This window comes from Pyrgilauda ruficollis, unplaced genomic scaffold (assembly GCF_017590135.1).
Source record: "Pyrgilauda ruficollis isolate IOZ18807 unplaced genomic scaffold, ASM1759013v1 scaffold65, whole genome shotgun sequence".
Lineage (NCBI taxonomy): Eukaryota > Metazoa > Chordata > Aves > Passeriformes > Passeridae > Pyrgilauda > Pyrgilauda ruficollis.
This window is the reverse complement of record NW_024528266.1, coordinates 4,414,945-4,431,002: the sequence shown is the minus strand read 5'-3', so window position 1 is coordinate 4,431,002 and position 16,058 is coordinate 4,414,945. Positions and strand designations below refer to the sequence as shown.

The window sequence follows — 16,058 nt, the reverse complement described above, 5'->3', positions numbered from 1 at the left end:
GACCCTGTTAGTTGTAAAACAATTATGAGGTACAGGACCATTTTTTTTTTTTTCAGAAGACTTCAAATTCCAAATGTTGTAACTATGCATATGGACTCCTGGAATGGGGAGAGAAATTAAGTTCCAGCAAGTAGGAAAGAAAAAAAGCTGGGCAGATTTTCTTCAGTGTGACTGAGGATATTCAGCGTGGGTAGTTAAGTGTGTTGGTACTGTTAGAACACTCCTGTCAAAGCAAACCCTAACGCAGCTCCCCTCTCTCTGAGCCGGCTTGGGTCACACAGGCCTGAAGAGATTGGCCTTTGTTTGGGGCAGCAGCTCAGCCCTGCAGTGCTGCAGGGGATGGAACAGGGCTGTCAGCTGGGACCCGGGTACGGCACTCTGACACGGCATGGGACACTGCCCTTCTGCTCCCTGACATGGCATGGGACACTGCATTTCTGCTCTGATGTGGGATGGGACACTGCCCTTCTGCTCCCTGACACATGGGACACTGCCTTTCTGCTCCCTGACACATGGGACACTGCCTGTCTGCTCTCTGAGATGGCATGGGACACTGTGCCTTTCTGCTCTCTGACATGGGATGGGACACTGCCTTTCTGCTCTCTGACACCTGGGACACTGCCTGTCTGCTCTCTGGCATGGCATGGTACACTGTGCCTTTCTGCTCTGACATGGGATGGGACACTGTGCCTTTCTGCTCTCTGACACCTGCGACAGTGCCTTTCTGCTCTCTGACATGGGATGGGACCTTTCTGCTGCCTTTGTATGAGGTGTGAGGCTGTGGGATGTCAGGTCCTTTAAGCTGGGTGAGGGACATGGTGGTCCACTGTAAGGTAATAAATACAGCATGAAGCCAGAAAGGCCAAGCACGTAGCTTAGACCAACTGTGCCTTCTGTTCTTCCTAGGTACTGTGGTTAAAGGGAGAAGGACACATTTGGTGTAAATGCAATACTATTCTCAAAAATAGTCATTTAGTTTTTTACCAAAATCAGAATGATGTTGCTTCTCCTTCTTGTCTTTCTCCATCTCTCCACGTACAACAATTTCATTTATCCTTACCACAGCAAGTCTAGCTGACAAGGAACAACTGGATTATTTGCAATAACTTTAAACTAGAGATTTGTTCACTGCTGTCCCTAGAGGCCTGAAATGCTGTTTCTCTGCCTCTTAAAATCCTATTCGTCTTACTTTCTCCATAATTATGAGTGTGATCATGTTTCTGTTCCTCTCATTAAGTCACAAGCTCTCTGGATTTATTGGTTAATTTCCAGACCAGTAATTTCTTCTGTAAAAACAAATCCTGCTCAAACTTCTAGTTTGAGTGATTACAGCAGACAGGGTTTTGAGCTATATAAATAAAGTCAAATATTACTAAAGCTTTGCTTTCAGGTAAAATTTTAGGGGTGAAAAGGAGTATCAGGACTAACTAAGGTGGATTTTGCATTTGGAGACTGAATGAAATAAGAAGTGTTCATCTAATGGATATTGTGATGCTTTTAATGTAGTGACACTATAACTAAATAAATAATGTCATTTTCTTTTTGTTGGTCTGTTACTAGGATCCATACTATAGATTTAATGATGTGATGTACAGATGGATCTCACTAGATAACTGGACTTACAGCAGGACGTTCAAAACTCCTTTTGACATCAGGTATGCAGTGAAGATATGTCTAAAATAGTTCTGTGCCATCTTTCACGCAGAATTGCAAGTTAATCCATCCACTCAAAATCTGCTTAATGCTTTTGTATCTGATAAAACAAATTATGCAGTCATGTGCTGCTGCAAGGCTGTTGCTACAGAACACTTCAATTGTTGCTTTTTTATTTTTTTTAATTGATTATTAAAAATTACTTATGAATTGTCAGCTGAAAAAAATATAGTACTTAGGCTAATTGAAAGCTATCCCTTCTAATATCTGGTGGGTATATGAGCCTCATGTGTTCTTGAGCATGCTGACTTGAGCTACTTCAGCTTTAATTTGACTGTTTAAAGGTACAGTGTAGCTACACTGAGTCAAAAGTAGCTGAAGCAACTGCTGGTATAATAGTGATATGCATTTTTACATTGTCTGTGTCCTGTGTGTTTTTAACTCTAGGTATTCTGACAGTTTTTCACATGTATGTTTTCTTTTGTAGAAAGTGGCAGAAAGTGAATTTGGTTTTTGAGGGAGTAGATACAGTAGCACAGATCCTGCTCAACAATGTCACTCTCGGGAGAACAGACAACATGTTCAACAGATATGTAAGCAATGTGTTTATTTGTGAAGGTGCTTCTGTGCTTGCTTCAAAGCCCTTTTTCTCTGAGCAAGTGCATTCAAGTACCTATAAAAGTAGGTGCTTGGGTGCAGAAAGTGTTGACTTGAGGACTGCATGTGTAATCAGGTAAATGTTAGGAAGGGAAGTGTACTTACCTTTTCACTAGCAACAGGGTCATATCTAGAGGTGAATGTGCCTTGTCCTAAATGAGAGAACCAATGCAAGAGGATCAATTCAGCTAATAATGTGCCTTGTTTCTTGGGATCTGTCCCAGCTCCAAGAAAACATAAGCTTAAATCTGTTTTATTAGCTGTAAATCTTCTTACTAATTGGTATTAGAATGGTTTACATTTCAATACTGCAATGAAAATGCATGTGCTGTAAAGCCTGTGTGTGTTTTCATGCTTTTTGTTTTTAAAGAGGGTGGCTTATTTTTAATATGGTACTTTGGATAACATGTCTTGCATTTTTGAGCTTCACTTATGTCAGGATGAGAGTATTCATTGTGGAATGATCTTGAGAATGGCAAAAACATTCAAACTAATTTTATAGCTTTAAAATACAAAATTATTCTGGTATTAACATAATCTTAAAATAATCAAAGAATCTGAAGAATTAAGGGAAGATTGATAGTGGAATAACTGAATTACAAAAGAAATCCATATTTCAGCATTTACCATTCTGGCAGGTTTTTTCGCAAAAGCACTGGACTGAGACATAAGACATTCTGCCACTTGGCTCTGTGTGACCTGGGACAAACCACTTAGTTTCTCTTTGACTTACTTTTACCATTAGTGAAATCCGAAATTTCATAGAGTTTTTATGAAATTGTAATTATTTACTGTTTTGAGAGTATCTAAAGGCTTGTCAGTAGCAGGTTCTGTAAAGTTAGGAAGTGGTATTATTTTGTCCATATTTCTGCAACTTGATTTTGTATCAAATTGTAACAATTCATGAAATGGCCTTCTCTGTAAAACCAGAGTGTACTGCATTAAATTGAGTCCAGGGTTACTGTGACCCAGGCTTGTGCCTTGTTCACCTGTTGCACATGGCAACAACATCTGCAAGAAGGACTCCCTGAAGGCTCGGGATTGGGGAATGCTATTTGCTTTCTAATATCCTGCTGTATGCTACAGAAGTAAGTGATTCTATCTGGGCTGCTCCCAAATTAAAGAAAAATTGCCAAGACTGGACTTTTCACAAATGTGCACTCTGAGGAATAAATGGGTATTAGCCATTGGAACCATATTGATAGCACAGGATAATTCTGAAATGGAATATTTCTCCTGTTCTCCAGCCACACTGAAGGGGATTTTGTGACCTGGTGAGGAAGCCCCCAAATGCTTCATTTGGTGCTGGCATAGAATGTGTGTCTTACATTTGGGGGATTAGAATGCAAGTCATTTCGTTTTGGGGAATGAACTGCAGCTTTGCAGCATTCATGGACGAGGCAGCTCAGTGGCTTGTGGTAGATGAGCTGGCAGCAGAGTGTGAGCTGGAAGCGCTCCTGTATGGAGCAGCTCTCTGAATTGGAATAAGGTGTCTTTCCAAAGATGCAGATGGGTTCTGGATGAGAAATGAGGGTAAAGATTCTCTTGCTGTCCTTGTCCTTCAGGTACTTCTCTGTGCAAGCAAAGTGCTGCAGCCTGCAACGAGAGCTTGGTGTGAGGAAAGTGATTTGCCCAGAAACATCTTCTATCTAGAACATTCCTGTGTATTTTCTCTTTTTTTTTTTCAGTTTACAAAGAAGCTTTTCTTTTCTTTCAAAACCAGAGCACGCTGAGAGTGTATTTCAAAAGCTTTTCAATAATATATGTATGGTATTAAAATCCCTGTGTAATAGTGATTGTAAATCTCCTAGATAAATGTCAGCACTGTAATGGTTTTGTTCTGTGTTTTGTCCTAGAGCTTTGATATTACCAGCGTGATCCAGGAGGTCAATTTTGTTGAAGTCCGTTTCTTGTCAGCCGTTTCCTACGCAGCGGAGCAGAGCAGATGTCACAAAGCACACAGCATCCCCCCGGCGTGCCCTCCACCTGTGCAGAAAGGAGAGTGCCACGTTAATTTCATCAGAAAGGTAGGGGCAGAATTGTCTCTGGCTTCAGGCTGGGAAAGAGGAATGCACCACAAGCTGTCCTTACAGTTGTATTCTGAAACCTGCAATGTTGTTTTATAAGTAGGGCATATTTTTCATTGCAGCTTCCTTCTCCCATCCCCCCTAGAAACCTGTAGTCTTGTATGTTGACAATACAGGAGGCACGAGAAGGCCAGGCTTCATATCTAAGTGATAAGAATGTTTAAAAGGCTGTTTTCATCAAAGAGTCAGCAAGGAGACTTGCTGCTAAGAGGGCAGGACAGCATTGGGAAATGTGTAATCGTTCCATTTTGGTCCACTGGGTGGGTTTAGCAGTGTATGCTGACAATAGAGTTCACTGTTGCAAATACCAGTGTGTTATAGCCAAGGCTGTAAAAATCTCATCCAAGCAGCTTTGTGAGTGTTTGCTGTTGCTCATGTGCTGTGCTATTTATACTGGGAAGCTCTGGCATGTCCCAAGAAGTGTTACCTAACAGGGAACCTGTTCTCATCTTATTAGTGTTGTCAAGTGTGACTTACATGTACATATTCAATGAAAACAACTGTGTAATTTAAATGAATGAAACTCAGAAACTTTGATTTAAGATATGCCTTCTTTGCTGTTAAAACAACTCAGGGCAAACTATTATTTGAGTAGCACCTCATGTATTTCTGATAGCTTTGCAGCAGATAGGGGTAATGTCTAGATGATCTTATTTTCTAATTTCTCTTTTTGGGTGTTTTTGCATATTTGTCTCCACTTAAATGCCTTTCTTGATAATTATTCTCAAACTTTCTGATAAAGTCCTTCTAGAGCCTCCTCAAAAATGACCAGGATTCTGTATATCTGGTATTTAAACCTGGATATAATTTCCTTTATCATTTATTAATGTAAACATGGACTCCATGTTGTCCTGGAAAGATCCTTTAGGATTAAGACACTGTCTTTATTTCTGCTTGCTGCTACTTTTATTTTCTCTACATTTTAGAAAGTTTATTAGTTCTTCTGAGTCCACTGTGTTTCTCTGAAATCAGTGCAAGGAGAGGCTTGCAAGGAAGAGGGCACTTACTCAGCTGGAGTATATAGAGCAAAAGAGACCTGGAATGATTTTATGCTTCACTGAACTATACCTTTAAATTTGTTAGAAAGTACTCTAGTGCTTTTTCCTCAAATGAATTTTTTGACTGTACTTGGAAACTGCTCCAGAAATTTCCAGAAACATTTTGAATTCCAAATATTGGCAACAACAGCAGCAATGTCACATCTAAAACTAAACAAACATACTAGGACATTGCTATAAGCTGGTGGCTTCTCACCTGAAAGTAATGGAGATATATTTACACATTTCAGGTGCAGTATTAAGTGCAGTAAACTTATCTAAATCTGAGTAGGAGTTTGTGGCAGAACCCAGACCTGTCACTGCTGATGTACTCCAGTGATACAGGCATATTGTTCTTGTGATGTACTGTTTTTGATAGCAGTCTCTGCAGTATTTTTAGTGAAACCTGCCAATCTGTCAGTGATTCATTTGTTTATTTTATATAAAGGGGAAATGATTTCCAATTGGGCATGTTTTCTAAGAATGTATCCCTGGTTTTCTGTTTGAAATAGGTGCAGTGTTTGCTTCCTGGAAGGCTCTTTTGCAGCTTGATAGACAGGGAGGCTGACTGGCAAGGCAAGGGATAGGCCAGGCTTGTGCAATGTGGTTTGCCCAAATTAGTATGCCTTGGCTGTAAGTTATTAGTCTCTAAATTTAGAATTGTGTGTCACTGTACAAGACTTTAGGAGATCTATTGTATTTGCTTTGGGGGCTGGGGCTGTGTGAAACTTGGAGGGCAGCTGAATAGATGTTGTCAAGGGATTTGTTAAGTAGAGGTCTGACTAGGTTTGAAAACAGCTAAATGGAAATGAGTGTACGCACTTCTCTGCCTGACCAGCATTTTATAATTCTGACAGTTATTCTGATGTTAGTACCAGAACTAAGCTACTTCTCAACCATGTTTTTGTTCCCTTTGTTTTTGAATAGGAGAACCATAAAAAGGGGAGAAACAGCGAACATGACTGAACTACACAAATACTCCAGACATATCCATTTCTTTCCTTGTATTACTCTGTGGTGTTAAAACTAAAAATAGGAGATAAACTATTTAATATATGGTTTTTAATTTGATACTGTTCTTCTAGAATACTGTAACATTTATAATTGTCAGTTTTCTACTTAGTTTGTCTTTAGGTATACAGTTATATACTGGCATTACAAAGTAAGATAATTCACAGCTGAATTGAGAGTAATCTCCTTGTTTTTTTGATCTTTACTGTTTGGGGTCTTGCTGGTGGTTTTTTTGGTGGTATGCTAAGTGTTGTTCTGCTCTTTTGGTAATACAGAATTTCTCCTGACATGGATGTTTAATACAGAATTTAATTTTTTGTATAATACAGGTCGTAGCAGCAAGTTCTGGTTGTGAAATAAGAAAAAAATACTGTAGGGTCTTCTGGATTTATGGAAACTGGAAAAATTCTTTCAGTGCCTGTCAATATTTTATTCCCAGATAGCAAATGTCTTTTATTTCTGGCATGGCATCAATGTCTATGTGAAAAACAGGCATTTGTAACATAATAATTCTGTTTTCCAGGAGCAATGTTCATTTAGTTGGGATTGGGGCCCTTCTTTTCCCACTCAAGGAATCTGGAAAGATGTTAGGATTGAGGCCTATAACCATTATCATCTGATTTACTTTTCTATAACTCCTTTCTTTGGTAAGTCTCTTATTTCTTCTTGTTACTGGTTTCACCTTTATAATACAAACCATTTTATTGGTAAGCCAAATTAACTGTCAGGTAGGAAATGTTCTCTGGGTTTTTTATGACTTTGTGTGTGGTTCTTTCCAGAACACACCTTTATTAGGTATTGAAACAGTACTTCATAACAAACAATAACTGTTAAAAGTGTTAGAATATAATAAATGTAGTATAAAGTGTTAGAATAAATAAATGTAGTATAATTGAGATTAGCACCTGTTCTTCAGTTTTTCCTTTCTATTGGCATGTGTTTTCACCAAGACTCCCTGTAAATATGTCTCACTTTCATCTCACTTTCATTTCAAACAAAGGCAAAGCTGCTATGGGAATTTGGTTTTGTGTTGGAAGGACAAATGCACAATGAGCAGAGTTCGAAGACTGCTGAGTTTTCAGGACACAACATGAAGTCTGAGAGAGAAAAGCAGTTGTGCTATGCAAGGATAATTGTTAAAGCTGCAATTGGACAGAATAACCTCCTGCATTCTTGCTACCTAACCTACCAAACCGGTTTCCTCTCTTGCAGTGGTCTCTGATTTTCCTCTCCTTTGTCCTGAAGATCATTGCAGCTGTGCAGAAGTAGTTAATTTTCCCTTGAAACTTTCTGCAAATGGTGATATGCCTGGTTGTAGACCACCCACATGCTTTTTTTCACTGCCTGTTGAGCCCAGTGGAGTATAGGCTAGCACGTGGGTCCTCTGCACTGGGGTGAATTTTGGCCCTTGGGAACAGATTTGTTGTGTATGAATAAAAGAGGAAGACATCACTCCATGGCTGCTTTTAAAGTGTCCTGAAATAGCTGCAGGTCTTAAATAGCATTGACGTGACTGGAATTTCCATGGAAAGCCCCAGCACAGACTGTGTGCTTTCTGAAATTTAGTTACAATAAAAATCTTTTCTGGTCCCTCCCACATTCCCACAACTCCACCTTCTGGTAGGTAAAGTCTTGCTCTCTGGGTAAGTGGAGAGAGCAAATCTCTTTCCTTCAGCAGAGAGTAGCTTGGAACCAGAGCAAGAGCTTATTAGTATTCAAACATAATAACATTTGAAAAGGAAAGAGTAAATGAACAACCTGAATTTAAGCTGCATATGTACTTTTATTGTTCATCAGATTATGTGTCATAGCCTTTTGACCACTGAGTCTGTAAAAGATTCATTGTTCTTGGTTTCTCTGCCTGGACCCCACAGTTCAGGCAGTTAGGAATGGGTTGGAATTTCTGTGTGCTTTTGTAAGGGAGGAAGAATGCACTGTAATGTCTGACTTTTGTAGGGTGGGTACTTTTTAACCTTTTCCACATTTCAGTGAATTGGTCTTCACTGGGTAATGCTGGGTGTAATATAAACTTGGGAACTCAATCATTGCTCTTCATTCTGTGAAAGACAGTGAAAACCACACCAGGGCTGAATGCAATTCTTTGTTTTTTGGAGTGAGCTCTCTTTCTCTTGTGGAGGAAGGAGAGCTAGACTATATAAATGAAAAGAGAAAGTCAGTTATTAGTAGTTTGGGTATACAAAATGTGTCTTAGTTCTAGTTCTCCTTGTTTTGTTTTTCTGTTTTGTTTGCTTTTGCTTATTTGTTAATCTGCAATATTTGAAGTATAGGATTAACCAGGCTGTGTTTGTAGCTAGGCAATTCAACTGCTGAAGTTAGTGGGAAATTTACACATAGATCTTGAGTACCCTTGACCTTGGCTCTCCTTATTCAGTAAGCTCTGTAAAAGAGAGGATGCTCTGTGGTAACTTCAGAGAGATCTCAGGGAAGTCATTAACTTGTTTCTTTCCCGACACATGGGTGGGAGAAGGGACATAAAGATATAGCCTGTCAAGTCTAGACAAAGTGGGCCCAATTCATCCCCAGTGTAGCTCCATTCATTTTGTCCAGTGAGTCTGGGATGAATTCAGCTCGTTTTCTGTTAATACTGTTTTTGTTTCATTGACAAAAGTGATTGTACTGGCTTGTGATTACAATCTTTCCCAAAGAGTACCATGTTCATATGAGTGCTGACTAAAAGCAAATACAATGTCTATGGGAGTTGGTGGGAAAAAATTCCTTCCTAATGAAGTGACTGGTGTCAAGGTCTCCGACTTTTGTACAGAGCTCTGAAAAAAAAAGCCTGGATGGCTTCTGAATTAAAAAAAGAGTTAAAAAACAGAAATCATATTGCATTGTTCTCTTTCATTGGGCTCAGATGCCAAACACACTAAATAAGCAGATTAACTATGTAGGTTGGTTCAGACACAGCCTGAAAATTATTACATTTAATCTTAGGTGTTTGAATTTTTTCATTAATGAAGGATAATGTTAACTAATAGGTATATAAACATAACTCTTAAATCCCATTTTTTCCTCCTTCTTCACTTAGCAAAGAGTGCTCAGCAGTGGTGTCTTGAAGTCGAGTCTATTTTTGATGTAGTCAGCTCCAAGCCAATTGCGGGTCTTGTGACTGTGAACATTCCCAAGTTACAAACGCAGCAAACATTCAGTGTGAAGCTTCAACCTGGAGAAGGCAGCATTGTGCTGCTTGTAAACATCAACAAGGTAAAGAGGTGTGTGTGGAGAGCTAGTTCAGCTACAAAATTTTCCCCTGGTTTCCAGTGAGACTTTCTGCCTCCATGCCAGTTTTAGGCCTCCTTCCCATTCCTTACTGTGTTCCTGACTTTTAACAACAGTTCTGTACCCCTTACAGGGTAGGAGAACAGTTCTTTTCTAAAATCTGATGTCTGTGAAGCTATGTAGCTCACTGCCAAAAGGTGATGAAGCCTTAGAAAAAGGTCACATAATCACTGGCCACTGTTAAATGACCTTGTTTTGAGTTATTGAGGTAAATAACATTTGGATACCCTGTGTCACTTCACTTCACTGGCAGCAGGTATCTCGCATGCTACTGTTTACTGGATTGATTAGGACCAGAATGTACTACAATACAGAGGATTCTCCCAGGAGAGAGAGGAAAGATTCCTCAAGCCTCTCAGTAGATATATATTTACTTTCAGGTAAATAAAAGCAAAAGAAAATTTTGTGGAGTAATACTCCTTACATTCACTTGTAGTCCTTTGGATAGGCATCTCTCAGGAGGAATTTTTGACTGGTAGAAGGTACTCTAATGAGGAGCAAACTCAATTAAAAAAATCAGGCTTCAGCCAGTGGGCAGAGTAGGAGTCCTGGCAGATGCAGCAGGAGCCACACCTGATACAGTTCTCCACAGGAGCTTCACTGCTGCAGGACACACATTTGTGAGTGGATTCTGTGCTGTGAGCAGGAATTTGAGGCTTCTGACAGTACAGGCAGTTAATAGCATTAGAGGGTCTGCCTTCAAGCTCTTCTATATTTTAGTGGCTCTGCTGTTTTTCTGCACTGCTGTGTGACTCTGCATCTGTTTTGCCAGTTTGACTGCATTGTCTGTGTGTGTTCTTGAGTTCACTTGTCAGTTGTTTGCATGGAGAGAAAGCAAGCAGGGTGTTTTATGTTCCAGTGTGCACACTCTGTGACTTGTGTACTTATGTGCTTTGTTTTATTTTGACACAGAAGCATAGAAACATACAGTTTTTCTTACTGTTGTCATCTGACATGAAAGTTACCCGAGAAAATACCAATACCCAGTTTCATTTAAAGCTACCATGAGTCTCTGCTTAGCCTTTTAATGGATTACATTAAACAGGCACTGCAAAGTGAAACTTGAAAAATTATTGTTGCTTATTTAGTTGTCCCAGCCTCAGAAGAGATCTGTTAGTGTAGTGCAACTGCAAGTCTGGAAGGAAGCATCTCCTTCAGAGCAGAGGCAGCAGTGTTTCATTATTCTTTGTTCACAAAAGGCTTTGCTGCATGAATTCACATCAGCTGATTTTATGAGAAGCCTAGAAATGTGTTCTCATGTATTGATGAGGCTAACAGAGCCCTTACTCTGTACACAGACTTGTGTGGTGCATGCTAGATGCTGAGACCTCACCAGAAATGTATTTCTAGTTAAGAGCTTATTGCAGATTAGGTTGTGGAGTCAGTAGGTGTTCGAGTGGTGCACATCTCCGAGATGTGTATCAGCCTTCCTGCAGTTGCCACGCTGCCAACGTGACAGCGTTTTGCTTATCAGCTAATGGTGAGCAGGGTGGTGACATCATTAGTGGCCAATGAGACATCCAGTCATCCCAGGCTGCTGAGAACGCTCCCTTGTTGTCGAGGCACTCGCTGAGTCTGCGCTTCCGTTTGTATCCATGCAGCACAGAGATCAGGATTTCCTCTCAAGTAGTTGAGATAATTCTGTATTGGAGAAGCTGAAAGATGTATTCATGATACATAATTTATATATATATATATATATATATATATATATATATATTCATATTCATGGTTTTGTTCAGGTATAGCTACAGCAAAACATATTGCTGGACTGCTTTCTGGCCTCAGTTTGTTTGAAAAGGTTGAGGCACTCCTTGCATGACTAAATTCAGTGCTGATCCCTCCATTGTTCGGTTGCATGCATTATTGCTTTCTTTCCACAATTTTTGCGTTATGCACTCAATTGGCAAATGCTGGCAACAGGAATGAGCAGCAGAATTAGGCTGCTAGAGTGAAGATAAATATTCTGTCATCTTGGAGATTGTATTTCATGTTTGTAAAAATTATGGAGTACTAATGATGTGATTAGGAAACAGCGACACAAAGCAAAAAACCACTGAACGAATGAAAGAATTTGACTTAAAAGCTTGACAGAAGTGAAGCAGTCATTATGGTCACATATTACCAGAATCACAGTTGAAAAGTGTTACTGCTGTATATTGAATATTGCATGGGATAGGTTAAAGGATCAATGAGAAGAGGTGTGTGATACAGAACTCAGTGAACAGTGGCTGCTCCTGACACAAATATTTGGGGTTTGGAGGAATAATGTGTCAGTGCATCTCAGCTGAGGAGTAGCAGCTAGATGTGTGCATGCATGTCCAGGCGTGCTCATGGCCTGTTGTGGACACAAAATGAAGTGATAGCCTGAACTTGAGCAGAAGAAATCACACTTCTCTCTTTAAATGATTTTCACCTCAGAGCTGCAGCTGGAGAGAATGTTAGCATATCTCAGCTGAAGCACAAAACCTCGTTAGGCTTGTGGTAATTCACTCAAAGATACCTGAGCCCCAGGTGCATTTGATACCTCTTGTTATTTATACATGTTCTCTGGCTTTCTCCCTTGTATGTTCAAGAGTGCTGTAGTGGAGGCTTGGTGGCCAAATGGACATGGAAAGCAAACTGGATACAACATGACCACAACTTTCATGATGGAGGCAGGATGCCAGATTGAGAAGTTTTCAAAGGTGAGCCCTAAAGTTTAATTACATCTGGCATTGCACTGTTAGTTTTAGGATATCTGCTCTGCATAGCAGATGTCTAGAGCTCTTAAATGTTTTGCTGAGTTGTAACATGTGTGTGAAAATGCTAATGAGAAATGAGTTTTTTAATGTCACAGTGTATGGATACCTGTTTTCTGATAGTCTTACCTTGTATGGATGCCTTTAGTTTATATTCTGGCTGTAGGATGGTTTACAGTTAACCAGAAACCTCAGAAGAGAAAAGATGTTTACTTCTTAAGTTTTCTAGCTTATGAAAACAGCACTTCTAAACTTCATACATCATGCTCTTAGTTTTGTCTCATGCACTGAAAAACCCTTTTAGATTTCTGTAAGATTATGCAGAGGTTTATTACTGAGATTTTTTTCTTTTTTGCTAATTTAGTTTGTAAAAATTTATGGGATAGACACATTCCTAAAAACCTAACATACATTTATTTATTAGAATGTGGTAGATGTGCTTCAGGCTTAAGAAAAGGTAAGGTCTTAAATACAACCATAAAGGTAATATTTGGGGGATTTTGCATAAGAGTTCTGCTAACACAGCAGCTGTTTAATTGTCTGTTTGGTTTTACTAAGAAGCCTAGAAGAGGTAATTTCCAATTGTCCATTAAATAGAAAAATCATAGGGAAATAGAAAAATCATAGGGATTAGACTGGCCTCCTTATGCCATGAACATGTGGAAACAACCACATAGATGTATGCATTTATTAGATGTTTCTGGTGCATATTGCTTTACTAAAAACTAATCTGGTCTCCAGGTATCTAAACTGCTATTTGCTGAAATATTTGCTAGTGTGAAAAAAACTTAGGCAAACTAGTACCTTCTGGTGTTTTATCTTTATTGGACTAGCCCCTAGTTTGATTATGAAGTCATCATAATAATAATTATTTGCTATGATTAGTGTTCTAATTTTGAAACAATTATAAAACCCACACCAAGTAAACACAGCATATGTTGCTTGGAAAAACTGGTTGTAGGAAATACAGTTATAAAGCCTCTAAAAAGCAAAATTCTGTTATTACTGTGTGAAAACTGCACAATGATAGGAAAGCTAATAATTTCCATTTGAGTGCTTATGTCAGAATATTTCATAGAGCTCTGTGGCATATGATCATCAGGACTTCATGGTCTACAACAGAAACCTCTTATTTTTTTTCTCCTTAAGGGGAAAGAGGGGGAAAAAAGCAAATGCACCACATAGTGGGCATTGTGAATTAACCAGCATATGAAGCCGTTACAGCTTACAGTGTGAAGTCTGGTCATCCTTCCTGTGTTGTGTGAATCTATGTTTTAGATTCTGACAGACACACATGCATACACACACCATCACCCCCCAGTGAGAGCTGTATGAGTGGAAAAAGGCTCTGTACGCAGTTTTTTCATGTTGTAGCATAATTTTCTCTCATGTCAGCAGAACTGAACAGCAACGTTCATACAGCTTAATAAGAACTTTGAGTAGTTCAGGAGATACAATCAGGGATTAATGTTCCTGGAAGTTGTTTTGTTGTCAGATCTGTTGTCCATGTTGTACTGACTGTGTTCAGGAAGAATAAATTTCCTACTTTCACGCTTTCTTTTCCCCTCAGAAAAAAACAGAGGTGAGGCATTTCACAAGTCTCTTTTGTCCATATGAGTGTCGACTCAACTTTGGATAGGAGAAAACTGAAGCATGAGAACTGTACATGTGAGAAAGCACAGCTTGATCTTATGTCAGATTTGGCTACTCCTAACTTGAACTACTTTCTGGATTCTGACATGCTAGAGTAGTATTCATAACTTTAACTAATGCTTTGGGAATATTTCTGGGTGGCCTTGCAGTATGTATTTGCAGGAGCTGTATAGAGCTGTAGCCAGCAGTGCTGGGAATCTCTTTGGCTCAAAGAAGTACTTACTCATTTCTGTTCAGAGTAGCAGAAAACCAAAGCAGAATAAAAGCCAACTTCCAGGATGGGATGTGGTTTGGTTTTCCATTTGAATATTTTGTTTTAGAGTTTTTTTCCTCAGGATAATGTGAAACAAAGTCATATCTCACAGTGATGCTGGTTTTCTTGATGGAGGGTCCTGTTTGCTATTGAAAAGTTATTTATTTCTTGCCATCCCCACATCAAGGAATTCATTACCTCTTTCATTGCCCCATGAAGCATTTGTTTGCTTCTCAGTTCTATTTCTCTGACTTTCTGTATGCTCATTTCTCCAGCATTACACTCAGAGTTGTTAATTTTTAAGGCTATTTTTGTACTTTCAAGATCTTGACCTCCAGTAGTCTTTTCCTCCATCCCCTTCACACACTCTTTTCCCCCCAGGCATTTTAGCATGACTTCCAGAAGTCTTTCTTTCTGGCTTTGTAGTTTTCACACCACTTTCATGCTGTGTGCTAATTTGTTAGGTCGCTGGGTTGTTCTGTGATCTTAGTTCAGCTCTAGGCGTCTTCATCCTTATTACTTTTCCTAGTGCTAAATATCGGAATACCAAATGTCATCCACAGGTCACTTAACTGTTTACAAAGCCTTTGTATGTGCTTTAAAAAGGTAGTTATCTGTTTCATAATTATGCCCAGAATCAGGTGATTGGTCTGTGGTGGCTAGAGAGCCTCTTGTGCATGTCCTGAGACTGAGAGAAATGTTCAGCCCTCAGGCAGCAAGCACTATCAGACAGATTTTGAGGTGGCCAAGATACTGATAGCCAGAAGGGCATGTAGCCGAGCATGCCAGGTGCTGGTTGTCTCCTATTGCCCTTCTTTTACCCCCCCAAAGCAGAAGGAAGCTGTATTAGGAACAGGAAGATGTGCTGTTACCAGCTGGCCTCGGGGGAGCAGTGGGGTTCCACTGAATCTTGAAGGCCTGGGAATGTGAGCTGAGGCTAAGGAGCTTTTTCCCTTGCTCCTGCTGTCTGGGTGGTCCTGGCTGAGTGTTCCAGCCTCTCAGATTGCCTTGGGTTTGGCCAGTTGCATGAGTTCCACTTGAGCAGGAATAAAGCAGTATCTCATTACTTCTGTTAGTAATATAAATACTCCATCACAAATGCACTCTGAGACAGTCCCAACCTGCCTAATGACATCCCAAATACTTTGGCAGCTCCAACTGCAAGTCCCATTCCACTTTGTGCCATAAAAACAGAGCACAATGGAGACTGAGGAGTTTTTCTCCAAGTAATTAAATTCAATGTAGGAAGGTCAGAACTTTTTCACTAGTGCAGTACTCATACTGTAGTTTCTCTTTTGTGGCCTTCAGGAGTTAGAGTGACTGTGAAAGTTGCATGAAACTTTGGTTATTATTTCAACTCAACTGTTAAACTAAGTCTGCAAAATTCTAGGAATGGTCACTGCCATGATGCAGAGCTGTATAGGTTGAGCTCAGTGATCTGCAACCTCTGCTAATTCATCTGGTTTGTCACATGCATTGTCTCTATCCAGGTATTTGGTTGATAATTGTCCTGTTAACTTAGAAGCACCAAAGAGAAAGCAAAAAGTTGTGATTTTCTTTTTCCTCCCTACTGATAGAAATAGTTTTCTGTCGATATGTGTGATTTTTGATAAGCTGAACATTCAGAAAATGCAGTCCCATAGTGGGATTAATAATTTCCCTTTTG

At 39.6% G+C, this 16,058-nt stretch overlaps 1 protein-coding gene across 8 annotated transcripts in view; it reads left to right on the top strand.

Annotated features, from left to right (window-relative positions):
• Positions 1–16,058, top strand: part of MANBA (mannosidase beta) — a 65,342-nt gene that overhangs the window by 19,572 nt on the left and 29,712 nt on the right. For all 8 annotated transcript variants that reach the window (XR_005956545.1, XR_005956546.1, XR_005956548.1 and 5 more), the window contains exons 2-7: positions 1,561–1,655; positions 2,141–2,246; positions 4,167–4,337; positions 6,969–7,092; positions 9,495–9,670; positions 12,322–12,432. Coding sequence is in view for 1 of the 8 variants with exons in the window: in XM_041484307.1 (XP_041340241.1) it covers positions 1,561–1,655; positions 2,141–2,246; positions 4,167–4,337; positions 6,969–7,092; positions 9,495–9,670; positions 12,322–12,432 (783 nt within the window). In the remaining 7 variants the exon portion in view is untranslated. The remainder of the gene's footprint in view (positions 1–1,560; positions 1,656–2,140; positions 2,247–4,166; positions 4,338–6,968; positions 7,093–9,494; positions 9,671–12,321; positions 12,433–16,058) is intronic.